The 20753-nt window shown below is 36.6% G+C and overlaps 1 protein-coding gene across 6 annotated transcripts in view; it reads right to left on the reverse strand.

The window, feature by feature from the left end:
- The window catches only part of LOC136416403 (heterogeneous nuclear ribonucleoprotein C), a 138109-nt gene that overhangs the window by 44095 nt on the left and 73261 nt on the right, over positions 1-20753 (reverse strand). For all 6 annotated transcript variants that reach the window (XM_066401556.1, XM_066401554.1, XM_066401557.1 and 3 more), the window contains one exon: positions 8209-8287. In XM_066401556.1, the coding sequence (XP_066257653.1) occupies positions 8209-8287 (79 nt within the window). The remainder of the gene's footprint in view (positions 1-8208; positions 8288-20753) is intronic.

Consider the following 20753-nt stretch of genomic DNA (forward strand, 5'->3'; position numbering starts at 1 on the left):
AGTGACTTTTATGTAAAAATTTTTAAATTTAATATTTTTATTATAAAATTGTCAATGAAGTTAAGTAGAAAAAAGTTTAGATACTTTTTAAGCACTACCCCCCTTTATTACCCGTCCCTGAAAAAATTTGGCAATTTCTTTAGAGACATTCAGAAAGCGCATAAATGTTATAATAATGTTCAAAATTTCGTTAATTTATTTCGAAACGTTTCCAAACTATTTATAAAAAACTATCCTCAGAAACCAACTTTTCGTACCCTGTATATCGAAAGTAAAGTGTCTTTCGATATATGTTTATATGAACTTTTCGTCATATTTTGGGATCTAAAATGCGTGGTTGAATTTGTAGCACTATGTTCAGAGACATCTTGTATAATATGCCAAGATGTTCTAAGAGGTCGAGAAGTTCTAAAGATGAAAAATATTGAATCATCTATTTTAGATGGTGCAAGATCTTCCCGAACAGTCATAGCTACTGTCATGTAAGGAGAAGTTAAAAAGAAGAAAATCGAGAAGCAAATAGTTAATAAGAGTAAGAAAGAAAATAAAGGAGAAATTATCACTTTACAGGAAGATGGTAAGACATATGAATCTAGCTTAACACTGAAGTCCTCTTTTAGGAAACTACTGTTAAAACTGATCTAGGAACTCCTCATGCAATCTCAAGAGGTTGCTGTTGAAAGACGAGTCCTCGAGAAGATGTGTTGAAGAGTTATCAAAGTTCAATAAAAAATATGACAGAAAGAAGTTAGAATCGAAATTATCACCTTAGAAGAGCAAGGAATAGAGTGCTAAAATATTTCTGCGAGATACATTCTTACAGGAAAAGGGAAATGTTTATTGATACCAGTCGAAACGTATGGAATTGTTATTACTTGCTTATATTTCGTTTTTGTCTAGGTTTCAGCTGAATTAAAGTTCCTGTTTTGGCGAGTAAAAGAGATAAAACAGATAGTCTTAACCTCATTAACAGTTTTAAAGAATTTTCTTTGTCCTAAAGCAAGATTGTTTTTGGCGGGTTTTTCATATTGCAGAATTCGTGGTGCTTCTGCCTTTATCTGACCAATTGTGTGAGTGGGTATAGTATACGAATCTCCGAGTGAAAGTTGATGTATATAAAGGAAGCCGTTCCAGGCCTCCGCTTAAATACTCGAAAAATATTTCTAGTCGCTTCCAATCTCATCCAGAATTCGTCATAACAGCATAAATCTTCTGGTATTTAAAAAATCTCTGCAGGAGAAAGAATTGTCTATCTATGAAGCACGGAGAGCGGGGGAAACCCATATTATCGATAGCATATCTGAAGAACGCACTTTGCCACACATCCCGAGTCAAATTTTGATCAATATGGACTCAGCTATTGGGATCAATGCATGCGTCAAACGCAATTGAAAGAAGCCCTTTCCGCACTTGTTGAGGTCTTCAGTCGTTAATCAAAGTTTTATGAGTCATTCCAGTTAAGCGGGCTTTTACTTAATACAAATTAGGCAATTTCGGAATAATTGCCGTCATAACCCCCCGACAAAATCCAACTTTTGTTATTCCTTTCGGTGATACTTGTTGCCTCAAGTAATTTTGGCAAAACGAGGGCAAAGCAGCCTGTATAATAGGTTTTTGATGAGATTATCGCAGCCCTGCTCGTACACGTCCTTGTTTATCTTGGATATTCTTAATCTTAGAGGCCCAAATTGTTTCCACTTAAAGTCTTTCGTATTAGGGGCTAAAGTATCGTTTATCATCCCGGGACCTTTCGCGTGACAATTTCGTGCAATATTTATCCAGAGAAACAATCCTACAGCCAATTACCCGAAATACAAAAGCCACACAAGGGAAATTGCGTCGGAGGCAAAGATTCCGATAATTTCGATGTTTCCAAATAAGTGGTCAAGCAAGTTTTATTAACGTTATGCCCCCTCGGGGCACTTTCAGGCACGGGAAGAGAAATATATAGATGTTCCCGCCGAGTCACACTTGCGAGGATAAAGCTCCCCGTTTTTTCTGACATGCAATCGGCATGAGAAATTTCAATAAGGATGGATTATTGATCGTTGTTGCGAAGCTTTGTTGGAATTAACTCAATTCCCCTAATTAGAACGATCCACTCAACTGGATTAGCCATCGGACATTTTCATCAAAATTAATTACTTTTCTATGCGATGACCCCCGGTTCAGTGATAATTAGTGAAATTTAAGTTGCGGTAAAGACACCAAAGCCGCGTATCAGCTTTAGTTCGAAGTATGTACATGGAATAAGCTAACAAAGGCGAATTAGCTCTACAACAGAGTGCATTACTGCCAAATATATCAAAGCCGATATTCGTGCTGACTGAGCAATTGGAAACGTCACATTCAATGATTCAATCGCGTTACTCACGTGACTTGTGCATGTTTGCTTATAAATTTTCGAAGGGGCCTAATTATCAGGTAAAATCTGCTGTAATCTGTTTGGCAATCCATCATTGGTTGTCAAGTCGAAGATTAAACAATGGAATCGAAGAGATTTTTGAAATTAAGTGCGGAATCCGTTTTCTTTTCCAATCCCATTAGCGCGATTCCTTTTCCTGCCTTAATAAAATTGTCTGTTACCCAATTTATACCGAAACGGTGATGTTGCTTTTGGGAAACGTGTCGGATCGATTACAATAAATCCGACAAGAGGGTTTGATACGTATATAAAGTCGGTGATGTACGTTGTTTCTCAAGGTAACAGTATGGAATAAATCTCCTCCATCCAGATTTCTTTGGCTTTGGCTGCGAAGTTTAACGCAGCTTTCGGGAGACGATCTTAGGAGAAATGAAGGGATAGACGGAAGCCACCGGAAATCGGATCAGACCGTTCTTGGGCTCTAGAGGGAAACTGCAGCGGCACCAGTCGATTAATTGGGCAAAACGCGATCGAACTGACAGGGGCACTGACTGCATTGAAAATCTTCGCTGTGATTTGAAGCCCAGATACTGAAATATATTCGGGAAAATAAAAATATCTTCATCTCAAGAATCAGAACCGGGGACTCTACAGGGCGTAACATGTCGCCATGGAGATATCTCAGGGGGCGATAGTGCTCTGCGAAATAAAAAAAAATGCTAATACATCCATGGTCAAAAACGCACCATTTGCGATATACAGGCAGCAAAGTTTCACATTTTTTCCTCTTATATTTTGCGTTTTTCTCACGCATGTATGCCTTGAGTTAAATTTTTGAAATTTCATATACCTAGTATGTACTGGGTGTTTGGAAAAGTCAGTAGAGAACATAATGAAGTGAAAGTAGAGCTAAAAATATTTTTAAAAATCTTATAAATATTGGTCCAACAGAGCATCATTACTGAGATATGGCCTTCTAAAGGGGTGCTACCATTTGAACATTTTTTAAAATAACTTTCTTTCTGATTAAGATAATGGAATGAAAATTGTAGGTAATAATCATATCATAAGGATCTCTAACTATCATAAGTTTCATCAAAATCGACTATAAATAAAGGTAGTTTTCTAACTACGTTTGACAGAAATTTTTCAATTTTTTTAAATTCCTTTGAATTATCAAGCAAACAATATTATTTTTTAATGAGTTAGATTTTTTTGAAAAATATTGTCTCTACTTTTTTTCGAATTCCTCGTAGTTTAGCCAGAAATATTTATTTTTTAACATTTTCACATAGTATACAACTTTCATGGTGATAGTTTTATCGTAGTGATCGTCACTTTCATATTTTTAATAAATATTTCATATTCATAGTAGTGGTTAGTAAAAGCATGATAGTCCATGGTTGTAAAAAAATTAAATGTAATGTAATGTAATGTAAAGTCAAGTATAAAGATCACAACTAAAAAACTAAAGAAACATAAGAATTTAAATAATAACACGCGAAAGTGACAATCACTACAATAATGTACCACATGGGTAACCTTGTAAACAAATTTGTTATGTTAAAAGATGCACAATTAAAAACAATATTTGACGTGTTCCAGCATTTTCATGAAAAATATTTCCTTCAATTTTTAACAAATTTATGCGGGACTTTTGGTTGTCTATGTACATACAAATAGAGTTTTATGTTTTTTCGGTCATGTACAATTTTATGCTTTGTATCTTTTGTTTGGGACACCCTGAATTAGGACTTGTGCATTCGACAAATTCATCATTGACCATTGTTTTTTTTTATTTGATTGATTTTGTATATCGGCCTAAGGTTAGATTCGTAATCGAATACCCTTTAAGTGTATGCACTTTAAGTATCAGTCGTTTTTAAAGTTAATTTCTAGTTTTATTTAAGTTTAGTCTAGACTGAGATCGTGCATTTTTTATTTGAAACTCAATTGGTTTGAGAAAATTATTAATTATGCCTTTATTTATATTTAGTTTAAGGTAAATGGTCGAGCAAATTCCGTTAGAAAGTCCATGCGGTTTAGTCTCAAAGACGGTCACATTTTAGGCTCACTCACGCGTTTAGTCTCGAATAGAGATGCTCTTACGTTTAAGTAGATCTAACACACCAAGTTAGCACACATGCTAGCTCCTTACGAAAGTAGTTTTGCTCGTGTTTCTCTCGATTGTCAAATTTCTCGTAGCAGTGGTATCACGAAGTTCTCGATATCAATAAACCTTAATAAGTAGTGAAAGTTGTTCATTAACTTGCACGAAACAGTTCTCTGAGACTGCGAACTCAGAGTGGTCTGAATATAAGATATTCAGGCCAAAATCATCTTGGCTGTCACTTTGTGGAAGCACCAAATCTCGATCATCGCGGAGGATCAAACTTTTGGTCCTTGCGTTGAATTATATAAAATTGATCCTTTCAACCGCATGACACATTTAGCTGCTCTTCCTCACACCACATTTGGCTTTTCCATTGAACCAGTCACCCTGTATGAATTCTGATACAAAATTTTAATTCCTTCCTCTATTCTTTAGCTTTTTAATCTCTTGCAGTATTTTCGTATTTATCACTGTTTTAGTAAAATTCGCAAAAATATCTCTCAATGTAAATTAAGAATATAAAGAAAGTAAGGAAGAAATAATCATCAGGTTCAATTATCACCTATCTTAAGCAATTCGTAACATTTTGTTATATTTAATTAAATTTAAAAAATAAATAAATAAATAAACGAAAACAAAATGATAAAAATTATTGAAATTGTCCTTTAAAAAATGTGAAACTCTGTTACCCTGTATATCCAAAATGTTGCACCTTTGAGTATGGGTTTATTATCATTTTTTATTATTTTGCAGAGTACTATCGCTCCCTGAAATATCTTCATGATGACACCCTGTATATCTAAGAATCGATTTTTATTATACAGGGTGATTCAGAACTATGGGATAAAACTTCTTGCAATTATTCAGTGTAACAATAGAAGACATTTGGGTACGACCTGGAAATGTACAGAAATGTCTCCCTAAGCCATTATAGATGCTTTAAAATAATTACATGCAGAAGTGTGTTTTATCGAATTTTAGTAGGTTTTTTATGTAACTGTTCAAAATGTCGTTCTTAAACTTCGTCAGTTCGGATAACATTGGATTGGCAGAGGTGGTCTAGTTCCGTGCTCTCCTAGGTCACCCGATCTAACACCTTTAGATTTCTTTCTGCTGATGTAAAATCTCTGGTTTATGAAACGCCAGTAGAAATAGAGCAAGACCTGATTGTACGAATTACTGTGGCATTTGAAGTCGTGCAAAACAATTATCAAAGTTTCAGCTAAGTCCGCAAAAACCATGTACGTTGTTTAAATAGTTCAACATCAAGTTCAAGGACATTTTGAATAATTACTGTAGTGTTAATTTGTTCAAACAAATTAATATAAAATGTACTAAAACTCGATAAAAACACGTTTTTGCACCTAACTGTTTCAAAGCATCATAACGCCATAATGCCATAGGGAAACATTTCTGGACATGGGTTCTTATACTCAAATGTTTTCTATTGTTGAACTGAATAATCCCTAGAAGTTTGATCCCATAGTTCTGATACCATAGTCAATCACCCGACCCTGAATGGGCATAGATTTTCTGATGGCACCATCTTTTAAAGAAGTAGTAGGAAGAATTTAGGAATAAACATAAATGATTCGTCAATATATCGAACTTTTTTGGAACCAGTCGCCATTTTTTAGTTTTAAAACGTTACAACAAAGCTCTTGGCAGAAAAAATGTTTAAATTCGCTTCAATTTGACCTTTTACTCTCGCATGTCTCATGGTATTTAACATCCTAATGGTAAGCAGCGAATTTGAATAATCCTGTGTATTACCAATACAAAGAGAAATCGTGATCATCAGAAAAATCAGACAAGCAGGTTCAAGCATGATCGTGAGGATGATAAAGAAAGCGAGGGGTGAGTTATGGATAAACCAATCGTTAGTACAGGTCTTCAGAACTTTAACATCAAAGCTTATAAAGCGAATCGCGGCGTTACCCTATTTGTGACTGAATTAAAATATTTTTGGATTGCTCACAGTTAATAAAGTTCCATTTTATCGCCTTCAGCTGGGTTCCAACTAGCAACCACTAGTTTCCGGGCGATCGCTTTCAATCAAGTACACCAGCTCAGCTACTAAAGCACATTAATTAGATTAGGTAGACCCATTGAGGTACCCCTTTTCGACAATTTTAAGATTAGTAGTAGAAATCGGGGAATGTTAGAAAGTTTTTGTTAGGATCACGTTTGGCACCAGAAAACCAAGACTTCTCACTAGGACCGTTGGGTCCCAATTTCTTAACTTTAAAGGGTTGTTGACTTTAGAGAACAGAATCTTGATTCCAAGCCAAGACTTTAATTGCTGTGCGTAATGCCAAGAATCATTCTTATCAATTATCTTCAGTAATGAATTTTTTCGAACGTTAAAAACGATTTTATTTTAAGCAGAATGATTGCACTTTGGGAATTCTTGAAGACTCAGGTACGAACTACGAAGGTGGATCAAATGTGAACCGGATTTTTTTTAAATTTATTGGAAAAGATCCAAAAGTTAAAGATACATATTATTTTTTTACATAATCTCTTGATTTAAAAATAGATTTTTCCCTTCATATTGTAAGTTTCTTAATGCCGTTATCGAAAAAAGAAGTGCAGTGTGTTTGCAACCAATTGCGAATCTTTCTCCTCCTAGTGCCTCTTTCAGCGGGCCAAACATGTGATAATTACGGAGGAATAAATCCGGACTATAGGGAGGGCGTTCCAATGTTGGCCGTGAATTTCCGCCAACTTTTCCCGAGTTAGGTTAACTACTATTTCTGTTGGTAAGTCAGAAGCCGAGGTATTCATCTAGCCGAAATTTTCTAAACCCTAGCTCATCTGTAATGATGAATTGGACACTCGCATAGTTTATGCCTACCTCACTTGCAATATGAATAATGATTAATCGGCGATCACTCTCGCGAAAACAGGGGCAACGTTGTGCTCGCGCTGGTCCGAGGGCGGCGAGCACGGGGTTTGTTTCTACCAGTTTCACGTCTCTCCAGGAATTTCTTGTGCCATTCGTACATCTTGGTTTTCTCCAGACAAGTCTCTCCGAACGCGTTTCAAGTCTCTGAAGGATTTCCGTTGGTTTTACACCTTCACATGTAAGAAACTTGATAATGAGACGTTGCACAACCTGAGAGTGTACCTCGCGCTCACTCGTGGTAGTGCTGGCTGAAAACGCGGCCTCCAGAGCAAGCAGAGTGGAGCCCTAGTGACTCTACTTATAGTTTCTAGACTCTCCCCCGGTACTTTAGTAGCCGAGCGAGAGAAATTCCGTTTCATGTTTGATTCACCCTCGTAGCGAAACTTCGGTTTAGCTTACATTGTTTGGTTTCTTGTAATCGCAACTTTCTCGCGCAAAGCTATTTGCTACAATGCAATTAACTTCCGTATGGACCATTATATGTCCGAAGGTAAATTAATCCCTTGAATAAACCACTATTGTTGTATGAGGTGCATTCGCTGATGAAAAATTGGAGTACAAACACACCCAACAATAAAAATGATTGATTGCAATATTATCGAGAATTTATCCCGAAATTGTTAGCGGTTAGTGTCAATTACCAAAACCGGAAAAATTGCCGTTATTTATCATGTTGAATATTTCACAAACCGCAGCTGACATTTGACGAAATTGTATACTTCTGTTTCGGAATTACGTAGATTTGTATGGAGTTGTTGCTGCCACGACGAGTGCAATCATTTATCAGAATTTACCGTAGGTAATGCAGGAAAAGAAACTTACCAGTCGTTCCCTGTTTTGGTCATATTTTGCCTCTTTCTGCCGGTTTGGTGTGGTTTTGGCTCTGCTACCATATTTACATCTGCAAAGAGCAAATGCGTTTAGCGGAAAACTTGCAACGACCCTTTCTTACTAATAATTCTTATTGAAATTTGCGCGGCTTCGGAGCTTAATACATTTTCCGCAAAACTAACTTTCTATTTGGGAATATACTTACCGGAGCATAGAAGAAGTTTATGTTTCGAGTATATTAAAAACACTATGCTCCTACTTACGTACATACAGTGGAACACACGGCCGCCAAGCTCCTGTTTTGGGCAAATATTTATTTGAGATGTTTCCAAGAGCTCTTAAATAAATTAAATTTTCAGTTAAGTTATTGTCTCCAACCAAGTTCATTATAAAGTGCTGTTTCCTCGTCTACACTAGAGAGAGTTTACTGACGGGCCTTAATGAGTTGAGCTACATGGCTGCTGTTTGCCTTTTGCATATGCCACGTTTGCCTTTAATTTATCCCAACATCTCAAAGTGCCTTAGAAGAATTATTATTAAATAAAAATCTTAGGAGCACGCTTAAGGGAGAAGAAATTGCTTTGCGCCATAATTTATTGACACGATTCGGAATAGAAATTCGGAGCACGACACCGGCCCGACACAACAACAATAATAAATGTTTAAACTCAATCTGGGAAAGCGAATTTATCCGTGACCACCACGAGGTTTAGCAAATGGGACCGTAATTCGCACTATAGCTTTGGTTGTCTGGATAATCCCCAAATAACATGCAATGAATTATAGATGGCGGCCTCTAGGGATAAGAATGTGATGGTATCATTTGAAATTAAAGTGGGCGATGCTGCATCATGATGGGCGAATTCCTTGAAATAGACATTCATTTATAGTTTAAATGCAGCAGCCACGACCTTAAAAGTATGGTAACGCTGTGTCAAAACGAGCCTCAGCAACAAGGAAGGGTGAATCTGTACTATGCTGGAGAGCAAAATTAACCAGACGCTTAGATTTTTCCAGAAAACAGATATTAAAAAATATTTACAGTGTTACTAGTTGACAGTTTGATAAAATTGAAAATTGGGAAGTTTAAATTTTTCATGCAGTAAGAAAAAAAATGGACGGAAGAAAAAAGAAAACAACATTACAAAAAAAAGTTTACAATTCTGCTAACAAAAAAAAAACATTTTTTTACGTAAAAATGTTTAAATGAAAAATAACATGTTTAAAAAATGTGGGATCCGTTAGTCAGATTGCTGTAACCCTTCTGTAGATATGTAAATAACTTTCCTATTGTCCAACAAGGTCGAGACACGATCGAGAAATCGCTAAGTTCTACATAGTGATAGCGTTAGTATTGTTAGTTAAATGTTTAGTGGAACTTTAATTAAGCTAACTCAGTTAGTTCTAAGGTGAAAAGAGATGTGGGGGGTTGTTGTGCCCCTATAGGAAGCCCATGCGTGTCGCAACCTGGCTAGCAGTATTCTCGTCAATTAAGAGGGTTTTGCGATCGTTATCTTTGTGTAATATTTATATTTGGCGATTGACGTCTAGCCACCCTTTGTCAGCACGGGTGAGAAAATGCGGCAGCTCTTTGTGGGTACTGGCAAGAAAGGGCAGCCGCGATTTGCCGGCATTCGTGAGAAAGTACCGACCAAGTACCATCAGTACGCTGTAATGCTGCAGGTGCTGTCATAAATCATTAATTGCTCGCTAGCCAGGGTATGGCACTATTTTATTATCCTTAGATTTAGTATTTAATTCTCCCCGAACCTAAAAGGTTCTCTTTCGTTTGAGTGGTTCGTCTGTACTTATTATCCGTGGAGGGGAGATCAAAATAGTGTATCCATCATCATTGGAACAAAACCTTAGACAACGATAATAAAAACCTATAGTAAAGTGTATTACTTCCCCGTCCATGCAACTGGGCATGTTACGGATCAACGCGGCAAAATTTTCCTGAGGGATTTGCTCCTATTCGTCACAACGTGCTTGTTCCAAGCCATTTGTGGATTGAAACTCAGCACGATTACAATGAATACGTAGACCTGGAATATCTCATTCATGTTCTATCGGATTCAAGTCTGAACTCCTCGGGGGCCGCGTAATTAAGGCATACCAACTTCATCTAAATACGCTAGCGTCGTCCTTGCAATGTGTGGACGAGCATTGTCGTGCATTAAACAAACATTTTGACCGAGAAATAGCGCAAATGGCACTACCTGTTCTGCCAAAGATTCTTCAATGTATCGTTCACCATTTAATTTACCACTACAAATTGTGAGAAGTTCTGTATGTGCCTTTAAGGACATGCCTACCCACACCATTATACCACCACCAAATTAAATTGAACTCTAGGGGAGAAACTACATTCTGCAAAACGTTCGCCAGCTCTCTTCCAAGCTCTATTCCGTCCATCCGATGAGTATCTGTCGAATTCATTTATTGAAAGTGTTGTCTCCTATTCCTCAACCTCCCAATGAAGATGTTCGCGAGCAAACTGAAAAGGTTTTTGGCGAAGATCTTCAGTCAATAGATGTCCCGTGGCAGGGCTCCTAGAATTTATTCCAGATTCATTTAAGTGCCTACGAAAAACCGCATTTTTATGGGTGTCATCTAATCGTTGGAGAAGCGGTAAAACTGATAGTCGCGTAACGCCTGCATTCGGATGAAACGATCTTCAATTAAACTTGTGGTCCTTGGTCTTCCTTGTCTTGGCCTTTTGGTTAATTGTCCTGTTTCCCACAATCGTTGTAACGCATTTGATACGGTAATTCCTAAGACATTTGAGATGTAACGAACACTGCGCCCATTATCTTGCAAGGCACCAGCTTCGCTGCTTGTTTAGGTGTCATAATTTTTCCGTTGCAAGGATAAGGTACTGAAAACTGTATTTTCACTAGAAAATAAACTTGTTGAAACTGAAAATGGCACAAGGACTTGGAGTAATGCTGCTTAATTTGAAACGCTCGCTTCGACCTGATATCCAGCAACCCGTAATACCCTGAGCTTTTCTGGACTATACGAGCGAAAGTAATCTAAACAAGTGAAAAGAAGAAAAAACGTTGTGGTTAATAAAACACAAACAAAATTTCAGAAAAAATTCCAAAACTTTTTTTTGATTGCAAAAAATATTGTATGTAAAAATTTAAACGTCCGGTTAATTTTGTACTCCAGTGTATGTGACAAAAAAACACATCACCCAGTTAAAAGTGTAAATTGTTAAACCAAATTAGTTACGTATGTTTATGTTGTGGAGAGGAATGTGTGATAAAAAAACACCACAAAAATATGAATTCCTATATTGTTTTGCGATGCCCTTTTAAAAAATGATTAAATTTTATTCTCGGCTGTTTCAGTCGGTTTGTTGTTGTTATTTGGTTCAAACAATTGTAAACTAAGGTGGTAAAATAAAAAAAAAATAAATAAAAATAGTTCAAAGACGACAGAATTATCATCAAATGGGCGATTTTGAAAGGGATAGCACAATTGGGCTACATGAAGCTGGAATTGGTTTTCGCGAAATTGATAGACGATTGCAAAGACATTTTGCTACAGTAATTCATTGCCGGAGAAGCTGGTCCGAAAATGAGAGACAACATCGCAGAAGGGGCCCTGGGCGACCTAGAGTGAGGACAACGTGAGAAGAAACGAGATTGAGACTGCTAGTCCTTAGGGATCGATACAGTACATCCGAATCGATAGGAAACATTTTTTGGAAGAGATAGACCGCAGAATCATAATGCGTTCCATACATCTCCGTATTCGTTCCCATGGGCTAATTTCATATCGCCCGTGATTAATACTCCCTTTAATCAACCGACATCCTCCCTTTGATTGGAATGGTGTAATGCACGGGTAAATTGTGATAGAGAATGGAATAGTGTCATGTTTTCTGATGAACCTAGAGTTTGCCTGTGGGCCCACGATGATTGTAGACCAGTGAGGTATCGAAGAGGAGAAAGGCGGCGTTTGGAGTTCGTCATTGAACGTGAAACAGCCCTTACTAAAGGATTAATGACTTGATGAGGTGGATCCAGTTTAGGTGGTAGGACTCCTTAGTAATTCCCTAAGTTGAATACCCACAGGTACTTTCGTGAAGTTTTGATTGCTATAGCGTACATTCGAGGGTTAAACAATGTCATGTTCCAACAAGATAACGCTCGCCTTCAAGTTGTCGCGGTTACACTATAGTTCTCGCAAGAGGCCCACATTAATATTCTCTCATGGCCTGCAGGTTTGCCTGACCTTTCACCCATCGAACATATCTGGGATATGATAGGTCGAAGGGAGGGAATGCTTCCTAACCCTCCAATGAAGTTACAACAGCTGCGTGATGGACTACAAATTACTTAGGATGAATTACCTAAGGACGCCATAGATCACCTCATTAGAAGCATCTCCAGGCGAACCGCAGAATGTATTCGTTTAAATGAAGGGGTAACCCATTATTGAATTTGGATTGTATATAGGATACGATTTTTCCAATGAAAATGTTATCAATCGTTATTCTTAACACTATAAATATTTGTAAAAAATTTGTTTAAAAAGTACCCACATTTACTGGGTGATGTGTTTCTTTTTGTCACACAGTATATGAAGTAATAAGAGATGAAGAAGGAGCCAAAATACCGAGAAGTGAACCGGGTGTAACTATGAAAAACAATTGATAAGAGGATGAATATTCGAGATAAAGAAGCTGAAGAAGAAGAAAAAGAAATAGAAACCGAAAGGTTTAATAACTTAATTTATCAGGTAGGCATGAAGGGTTATAGGAACACTTCCAGAAGACATCGCTGATCAGTTATCATTAACTATAACTACTAGTCAAACGCAGTGTTACTCACGATTGAACAATTTTTCTAAATCCCCATTAACAGCAAAAGAGTTTGAAATTGTTTATAAAGAAATTTGCAAACTTCTTGTGGTCAACTGAAATGAAGAGACCTGAATTGCGGAATATTCATAATGGAGCAGAAGAGTAATTAATAGAGGGCAATTAAGGATATGACTGTAAAATTGATGAGAATTTTGGGATAATTAAAATAATTAACCCCTTTAGGAATAATTAAAACAATTATCCTTAAACGAATCCGATCCTATCAATGTTTAAATAAATATGAGATGGAGGAGACGTATTCAATATTACTCAGTCGTTGGTACTAGGAAGTGAAAGTTTTTATAACCTTTTTTCCAGGTTTCTCAGAGGGACATCAAAGCAAAACATTCCGTTCACAGGACATCTACGTATGACGGAAAATTCATTTCATAATATGAAATTGCGAGAAATTAATCATAATCATGAATTTGTGTTAAAAAACTCAAAACTCAATCGATTTTTAAGTAAATCTGGAAATTCCGTGAAAATTATTAGTAACAATGTACAATATTTTTAGTCAACTGCACAACTCAAAAGAATCTAAGGAATAAGCATACTTTTGGCCATAATTTTTATATAATGACATTAATTCATAATAAATTTATATAATATTCCTTCAATACGTCGTGTTATCCCACGAGCTTTAATAACAACACGGCAACGTCTTGGCATACTCAAAATCATCATATTTATAGCATATTGTGGTAAATGTTATCACTGTTCCTTGAGGATGTTCTGAAGATCGAAATTGCCATAAACACACGCCATAAGCAGATTGAGTTACCTTTGTAACTTGTTCCATATGTGCTCTGTGAGATTCAAATCGGGTGATTGTGGTGGCCAATTCATAAGAGCTAGGTTGTTGTCCTTGAATCAATGCGTAGTAGTCTAGCTAACATGTGGACGAGCATCGTCTTGCATATAGAGGAGTTCTAGGCCAGCAGCATATGCAAAAAGAGGAGCAGCAGGTTCGAGCATATTGTTTGAAACCGCATTTGAAACCTCCTCCATAATTATGGACTTCCTGAAAATGCCTCTCACGTTGCAACCGCATTGTTTCACTCCAAACGCTTTACCTTCGGATATCGCATCAAAATCCTAACCGAGACTCATCTGTGAATTACATATTGGTCCTTTCTTCTAGACCCCAATGTTGGTGTTCTTCCGCTCACGCCAAACGTAAAGCGCGATTTCTTCAGTGCAGTGCAGAGACCCATATCGGTTGACGAGAGTGTAGACCAGGTTCATGTAATCGGTTTCTAGCAGTTTGCTCCGAAATCAATACCCTTTATACTCCGTGTAGGTTTCCAATCAGCTCTCTAGCTTTAGCCGTTCTTGTACGCTTAAAAGGACCAGAAAATTATTTTGCGCCGCTGCTATGATACATATACGGCCAGTATATCTTCCTGCCATATTTCCAGCTTCTTGGTATCGTGCCCAAATTGACTAATAACCCACCGGAACACATGAAATATTGGCAATTTTTTTATCACCAATATAACAAATATGAGGATTTGTCGACAATTGTCCTTGTTCCTTAGATTTTTTTGAGCAAGGTATATTCAGAGATGGACCCAAGTAACCGCTTTCATCACGACCTTGATTTTAACACTGTTTCTACCACGATTTTGTGTATACCTATTGCGACCAAAAGGTGTGTTTTGACATGTTTGAGTTTGAATGCAAAAAGCTGTGGAAACAGTTATTAAAAAAACGCTATCTTTTAATTTTTTTTGTATTTTATTTTATTTTTATGTATGAAAGCAATATTTTAAAAAAACCCGACGCAATGTCCAACGTACAGATTAATTTTTTGGAAACGAATTTATTTATGTATTCAGGAAAACGGGCAACATTTTGAATATTTTTTTAATAAAAATTTAATTCAGTGAATAGTTATTTAAAATAAAATCTTTTTTACGTTTTCCAACTAAACAACAATGATAAATTGCAAGGTACCGTAAACATTTTTTTTTTAGACAAATTATATACCTGAAGAAAATCTAATGAGAGACAAAAAATTCTAAAATAAAGTTAGCTAGTGGCAGAGAAAAAATTAAAATTATTAGTACGGGAGGCAATAAAAATACAAACTTTTATTTACGAACCATGCGCCATTTTTAATATTTCCAAGCATTAAAAAAAGATTCCGCTTTTGCCAAAACTTGTCAATTTATATAGTAAATTTTAGTTCCAAAATTAGTAAAAATCGATAAACGCTTTTAGAAATTATTTTGAAAAAACAATATTAGTTTGGGAACTTTGGCGCTCGGTAGTAGTAAAACGAAGTAACATTGGATATAGGTAAGTTTGCCAAAAGCGCCTTATTTTGATTAAAGAATTTTTGGTCAAATATTGTGCAGTCATTTTAGGGACACACTATATATTGAAATAAATAAAGTAAAAAATAAACATAATTACTGATATTATAAACACTTTTACTATTTATACTATACATACCTGAAATGGCAATTTTTCATAAATTTTAAACTACTGTATATTTGCACTGAAGTGACTGCGAAGTAAATACCAAAACTTCAAAATTATGTTGTGGAATTATTTTTAAAATGATCTGCAGTAAAATGCAACATTGCAAATGATAACCGAATATAAAAATTGTACCGGGGATTTCCTTATTTTCGATTACAACTGAAATGAACACGCCCTAATTTCAATTAGAATTGAAATTGTTTTGATATTAAATGTAAAATTATTTAAAACTACACAGTGTTGTAAAATCGTTAGGGTATCAAAAGATATCTAGTAGAAATAGGTATGTCATGTACGTATACAGGGTATTCCTAAATATCATGTACACACGGAAGGGAGAATTCTTCAGCTTATTTCATAACTAAAAGTTCATATAAGCAGAAGTCTGTAAATGCCTCGTTACCTATCTATAGGTTGTTCAAATTTCAGAAATTTGTCGGTTTTTCTTTATGACTCCTGCAATTTTTAAGATACTTGGCTAAAATTTAGAATATAGTCTGCGCTGTAGGACTTACATCATTGGGCATATCAACCGGTTTTGATAATCTACAGGGTGATAATTTTTCGGAGGTCACGCCCCCTTTTCTTCCCCTGAATTCTTTCGCGATGCACCTCTAGTAGATTCTAAAATACAAAATGATTTTTTTATTTTGTTTAGAAACTTTTTGGTCTCTTGCAGTTCTTTCGTATCTGCGTCGATTATCGGGGAAAAAAAAAAATTTTTTTTGTAAGCAACTATTTAATATAGGTAATCCTATAGTTTTAAGAATTTTGAGAGTTTATTTGGTTTATCTGTTAAAAATTAGAGACTAGATGACCCTAAATAATAATAATAACGTTAACAAGGGAACTCCGTTACAGCAACTGTTGAAATTGACCTCCTCAAATCCTCACGCATCTCCTGTCTCATTGATGCCCGGACTCTTTTGAATACTCTTGAGGAATTTCTTACGGTTTCAAAAGCATCTCATATTCGATCTCCTAACTCATCAACAATACTCACTTTTAATTTTTTTAATTTGAACACCCTATAGATGGGTAACGAGGCGTTTGCGCACCTATGTTTATATGAACTTTTAGTTATGTTTTTTTTATTAGCTAAAGAATTACCCCCTTCCGTACGTACATGATATTTAGGATCACCGTGTATTTACATCCAAGACAAGCTGGAGGAAAATGATACCGCTAAATTAGCTTAACTATTATTGTAAGAAAAGTTAAACCATTAATTGAGAACGAATTATGAAACTTAGAAAATAATCTCGAGTTAAAGTTTTAAAAGGGGTCTCTTTCCACCTCTAGCAGAAATAGTGTTAAGAGATACCCACGCCTGATAGGTCGTCTTCAAGGGCATATCGGCCCGTATTCTTGCCTCATAACCGATCCCTAACTTTAAGCCTCGTTTCATTCTGCCCATCAAACAAAATCTACATAAAACCCCACCTTCCAAGTTCATTGGACAAGCAAAAATAAACGTTAAAACCTTTTAAAGACGTTGGTCCGGCCGCTATCTTTTCACCGACTAATGCAGAATCCGTGTCGAGGGCCTAAAATCGCCCTTGGGGCTAAGGGAACATCTTCTAGACATCGGAAAATGCTATTCCTTGAAAATGTCATGAGGTTTGGAGCTTTCGGTTCACGCGTGACGTACTGTGACGCTTTAATGCGGCCCCAACTGAATGCAATGTCCTAATTTCGGATGAACTCACTTTGACATTCTAGTGCTGTTCGAAACCAGTTAATGATTTAATTAGAATCGAATTCAATAGGCAATTGGATATTCCTATATGTGTCCGATTGTTACGTTCAGAGCAACAGTGTTTAGTACTGAATGCCTCTAATTCATTTTGAACAAATTTGACATAGAAGACTTACATTCGATTTGTTTAGAACATCAGATCTCGTATTGGTAATTTCCATTTAAGTTCACCTTCATCCTTTATCGATTAGAGGGGTTCCATGTGAAAGCGACATTTTCGTGCAGGTACTACTTGCATTGCTACCTTTCTATACTGCGTTTTTAGCTCCGTTTGAACGCTTGCCATGAATAACACATACATTTAAACTGCATAGAGTGAATAAAGAAAGCAAAGCAGTATTCCAGAAATTATTTATCATGCACCTTCCAATTAAAATTTAACACGATTAAGTCTCATGCGCAACAGAACAAACTGCATTTTCAAACGTTATTCGCTTTTATGAGCCTTACCCGCTTTAAACCAAATATTTATAGGTTCGGGGAGTGATAAAGGGAGGCGAGGTACGAACCTCAATATTTGTAATAATTAACAACATAACAACGAAAAACCCTTTGGCCGCTCATACCTCTTGTAGTTTCTGAGATAAAGGGGAGTTTAACATTTACTTTAGCGACGAAATTTTGGAATCTCAAGCCCTGTTTCCGAGACTTTTGGTTCTTCCAGTGAGGTATCTAAGATTGTCGAAACGAAACGTAAATCAGTTTTCCGATTCACATCTACGCCTCTGGACTGAAGAAGAACTCTTAAAAACATTACTAACTTAAAGAAAATTATTAGTTTAATGTACGGAAGCTTTAAAATTAGACTTTTTCAAAAAACGACTGACATAAAGGTGCATTAAAACCCGGCGTGTGTATATCTGGCTGCCTATTTCTGGCTCACTTCATAACGCTGGCTCATTGAGATATCATGAGAAGAGCGGCGTCGATGTAGACTTAAAGCTTCGGTGCTTAAAGCGTGAACCTCTTTCGGTATGGAACTGACTTTTTTACATAAAATTATATTAGGAGCTTTTAATGCCTCGAAAATCAGTGGCGTACTTCGTTCCTCAGTGCCTCGGCGCGTTTTCACTATTTTGAGTGACAGCTACGACTTTACTCGTTGAGCTCTTGATTTTTTTTCAACTCCTGAAGGCTTCAAAGGGACGTTTTTCGAATTATAGGGAACCTTTTTAGCACTTTCGAAATTATTCTTTGTGGCTTTCTTGGAGCTTTATTCGAAAATGACTCTAGCACGATCCAGATTTTAGCATTTTTAATTGCAAAATCTGGATACTGTAGAGACTATCTAAAGTGCTGTTATGCGCTAAAAATCAATAGCCTACGACAGCTCTTAAGATCTAGCAACTTTCAAAATTATTTCTTCCATTTTTTTTACTGTTTTTGTTCGAAGGAAACTGTGACCGGTATAACGTTTTAAGCATTTACAAATGTTTCGAAGGAGTTTTGAGGGGTGGTTTTGGGGCCGCTATCATTTTGCTTGAAGAGACAGAAAGAAATCTTTACTTTATAAGAAACAGGCTATCTACCAATTGGGTCTTTCTGCCTAGGTTACAATTAATTATATCTTTAATAATTATAGTAATAGTATTTGTTAAAAAAATTTTTAAAAAAGACGAATACATTTTTCAATCCGAACCAGAATAATGCTTCAACAGGGTCGTGGGAGGTGAGAGGTATCGGTATTGTCCTGTCGGTCTTAATAGACAGAGGGTGTTAAGTATGGTTCACTTGTGATGGTTGCTTTTTCATTTTGCCTGCAATTGCAGTAGTCTTTCTGTTATTCTAGTCGTTTGTGTCCGTTTGTATAAGAGTTCATTGGATGGGTTGTGAAGAGGGTTTCCGTGGTGTTTTATCTTTGTAATTAGTCTTAGTACAAGCTTTTCTGTAGTTTGTATGAGTTTTCTTGTCTTGTCAGCCGCATTTGCTCTTAGGTTATGTTCGTAGCTCAGTAGCGATCTACAGATGGAATTGTAGATTTTAGTGGTCATTTTGGTATTAATTTCCTTGTCCTTATATGTTAGTGTTCTAAAGTGTTTAATCCTTTTAATAATTTCTATTCTTGTCTTTGGGCTTGCCTGGTGAATTTCAGCTTGTTGTCTATTATTAACCCCAGGTATTTTATGTCGTGTTTAGGTATAGTTTGATGACCATCTGCTATTATTGTTGGGGAGTTTTCTTTAACCTGATGGTTTGGTTGGGTGTAGCAAAAGTTGATTTTTGGAGGCGTTAGGTGTTAATCTCCATCTGTAGAACCAAGTCATTGTATTGCCCGTTAGTGATTGAAGTTTATCCACCGCTTTCTCGGTGGTTTTGTCGTGTGCGATAAGAGCCTTGTCGTCTGCATATTGCCGCATTTGGGCTGTTTTATCAAAATGGCTTTTGCCTTGTAAGTTGTGGTTGTACATGACATGGCAGTGTGTGTTGTGCAGAAATGGTGACAGTGGCGATCCCTGTGGGAGCCCTTGCTTGGGGGTGAAAGTAAAGAAAAGGGCGTCGTCTATGCGTACTTCTAGTTGTCTGTTTTCAATTAAATTCCTTATTGTATGTGTTATATTCAGTATTTTGGTGTGTTAAGTTTGTATAGCAATTCTTTGTGCCAAACACTATCGAAAGCCTTATTGATGTCCGCGAAGAGACATGCTGTTTTATTGTTGTCGAGATGTGCGGTTTGTATGTTGTTGGTCAGTACGAAAAGTGGATGTACCGTCGAGAGCTTAGATTTAAATCCAAATTGGTATGGTGATATGTGATGTCCAATTAATTGTTGAAGTCAAGTTTTTACGATATTTTCAAATATCCAACATCCAATTCAAGTTGGCCTGTAATTTTGCATCTTATTAATTTCTGAGATTCTAGGGGGATGGATTTAGGCTCTTCCCCACCAAGAGCCTGGAGTTCAGACAGCAAAATAAACGAGATTTCATCGGTTCCTTTAGATCTCTGCGAACTAATAGTGAAAACTCCATGGCTCGAAAATAACACACCCTTTAGTTAGGTCCTTTCCATTAAATTAACACTCGAAGACAAATTTAGCCCTCTCTAATCCTAACTTGGTGCTAATTTCGCCCATCGGTCTAGTTTGGCCCCGAAATGAGCTAAAACGTAAATAAACGGACAACGTCCGTCCTACTGAACCGGAAAAGTAAAGCCGGAAATGTTCCATGATTGAGACGAGCTGATGGGGATTCTAGGGGGATTTGCGATGCGATTTTTTTCCTAATGGAGGGTTAGTTTAAGCCAATGAAAATTGTTTCAGCATTTCTGGATTTTAAAGGAACATGCGGCTAGGAAATCACGTCGACCTATGTTAAGTACTGAGTAATAAATTCCAGATCGCACGCAGCTCTTAAAATTCACTAATCATCGCTCCTGAATATTAATAGAATAACAACATATTTCAAGCAGTCT

The sequence above is a fragment of the Euwallacea similis genome, chromosome 23 (genome assembly GCF_039881205.1).
Source record: "Euwallacea similis isolate ESF13 chromosome 23, ESF131.1, whole genome shotgun sequence".
NCBI lineage: Eukaryota > Metazoa > Arthropoda > Insecta > Coleoptera > Curculionidae > Euwallacea > Euwallacea similis.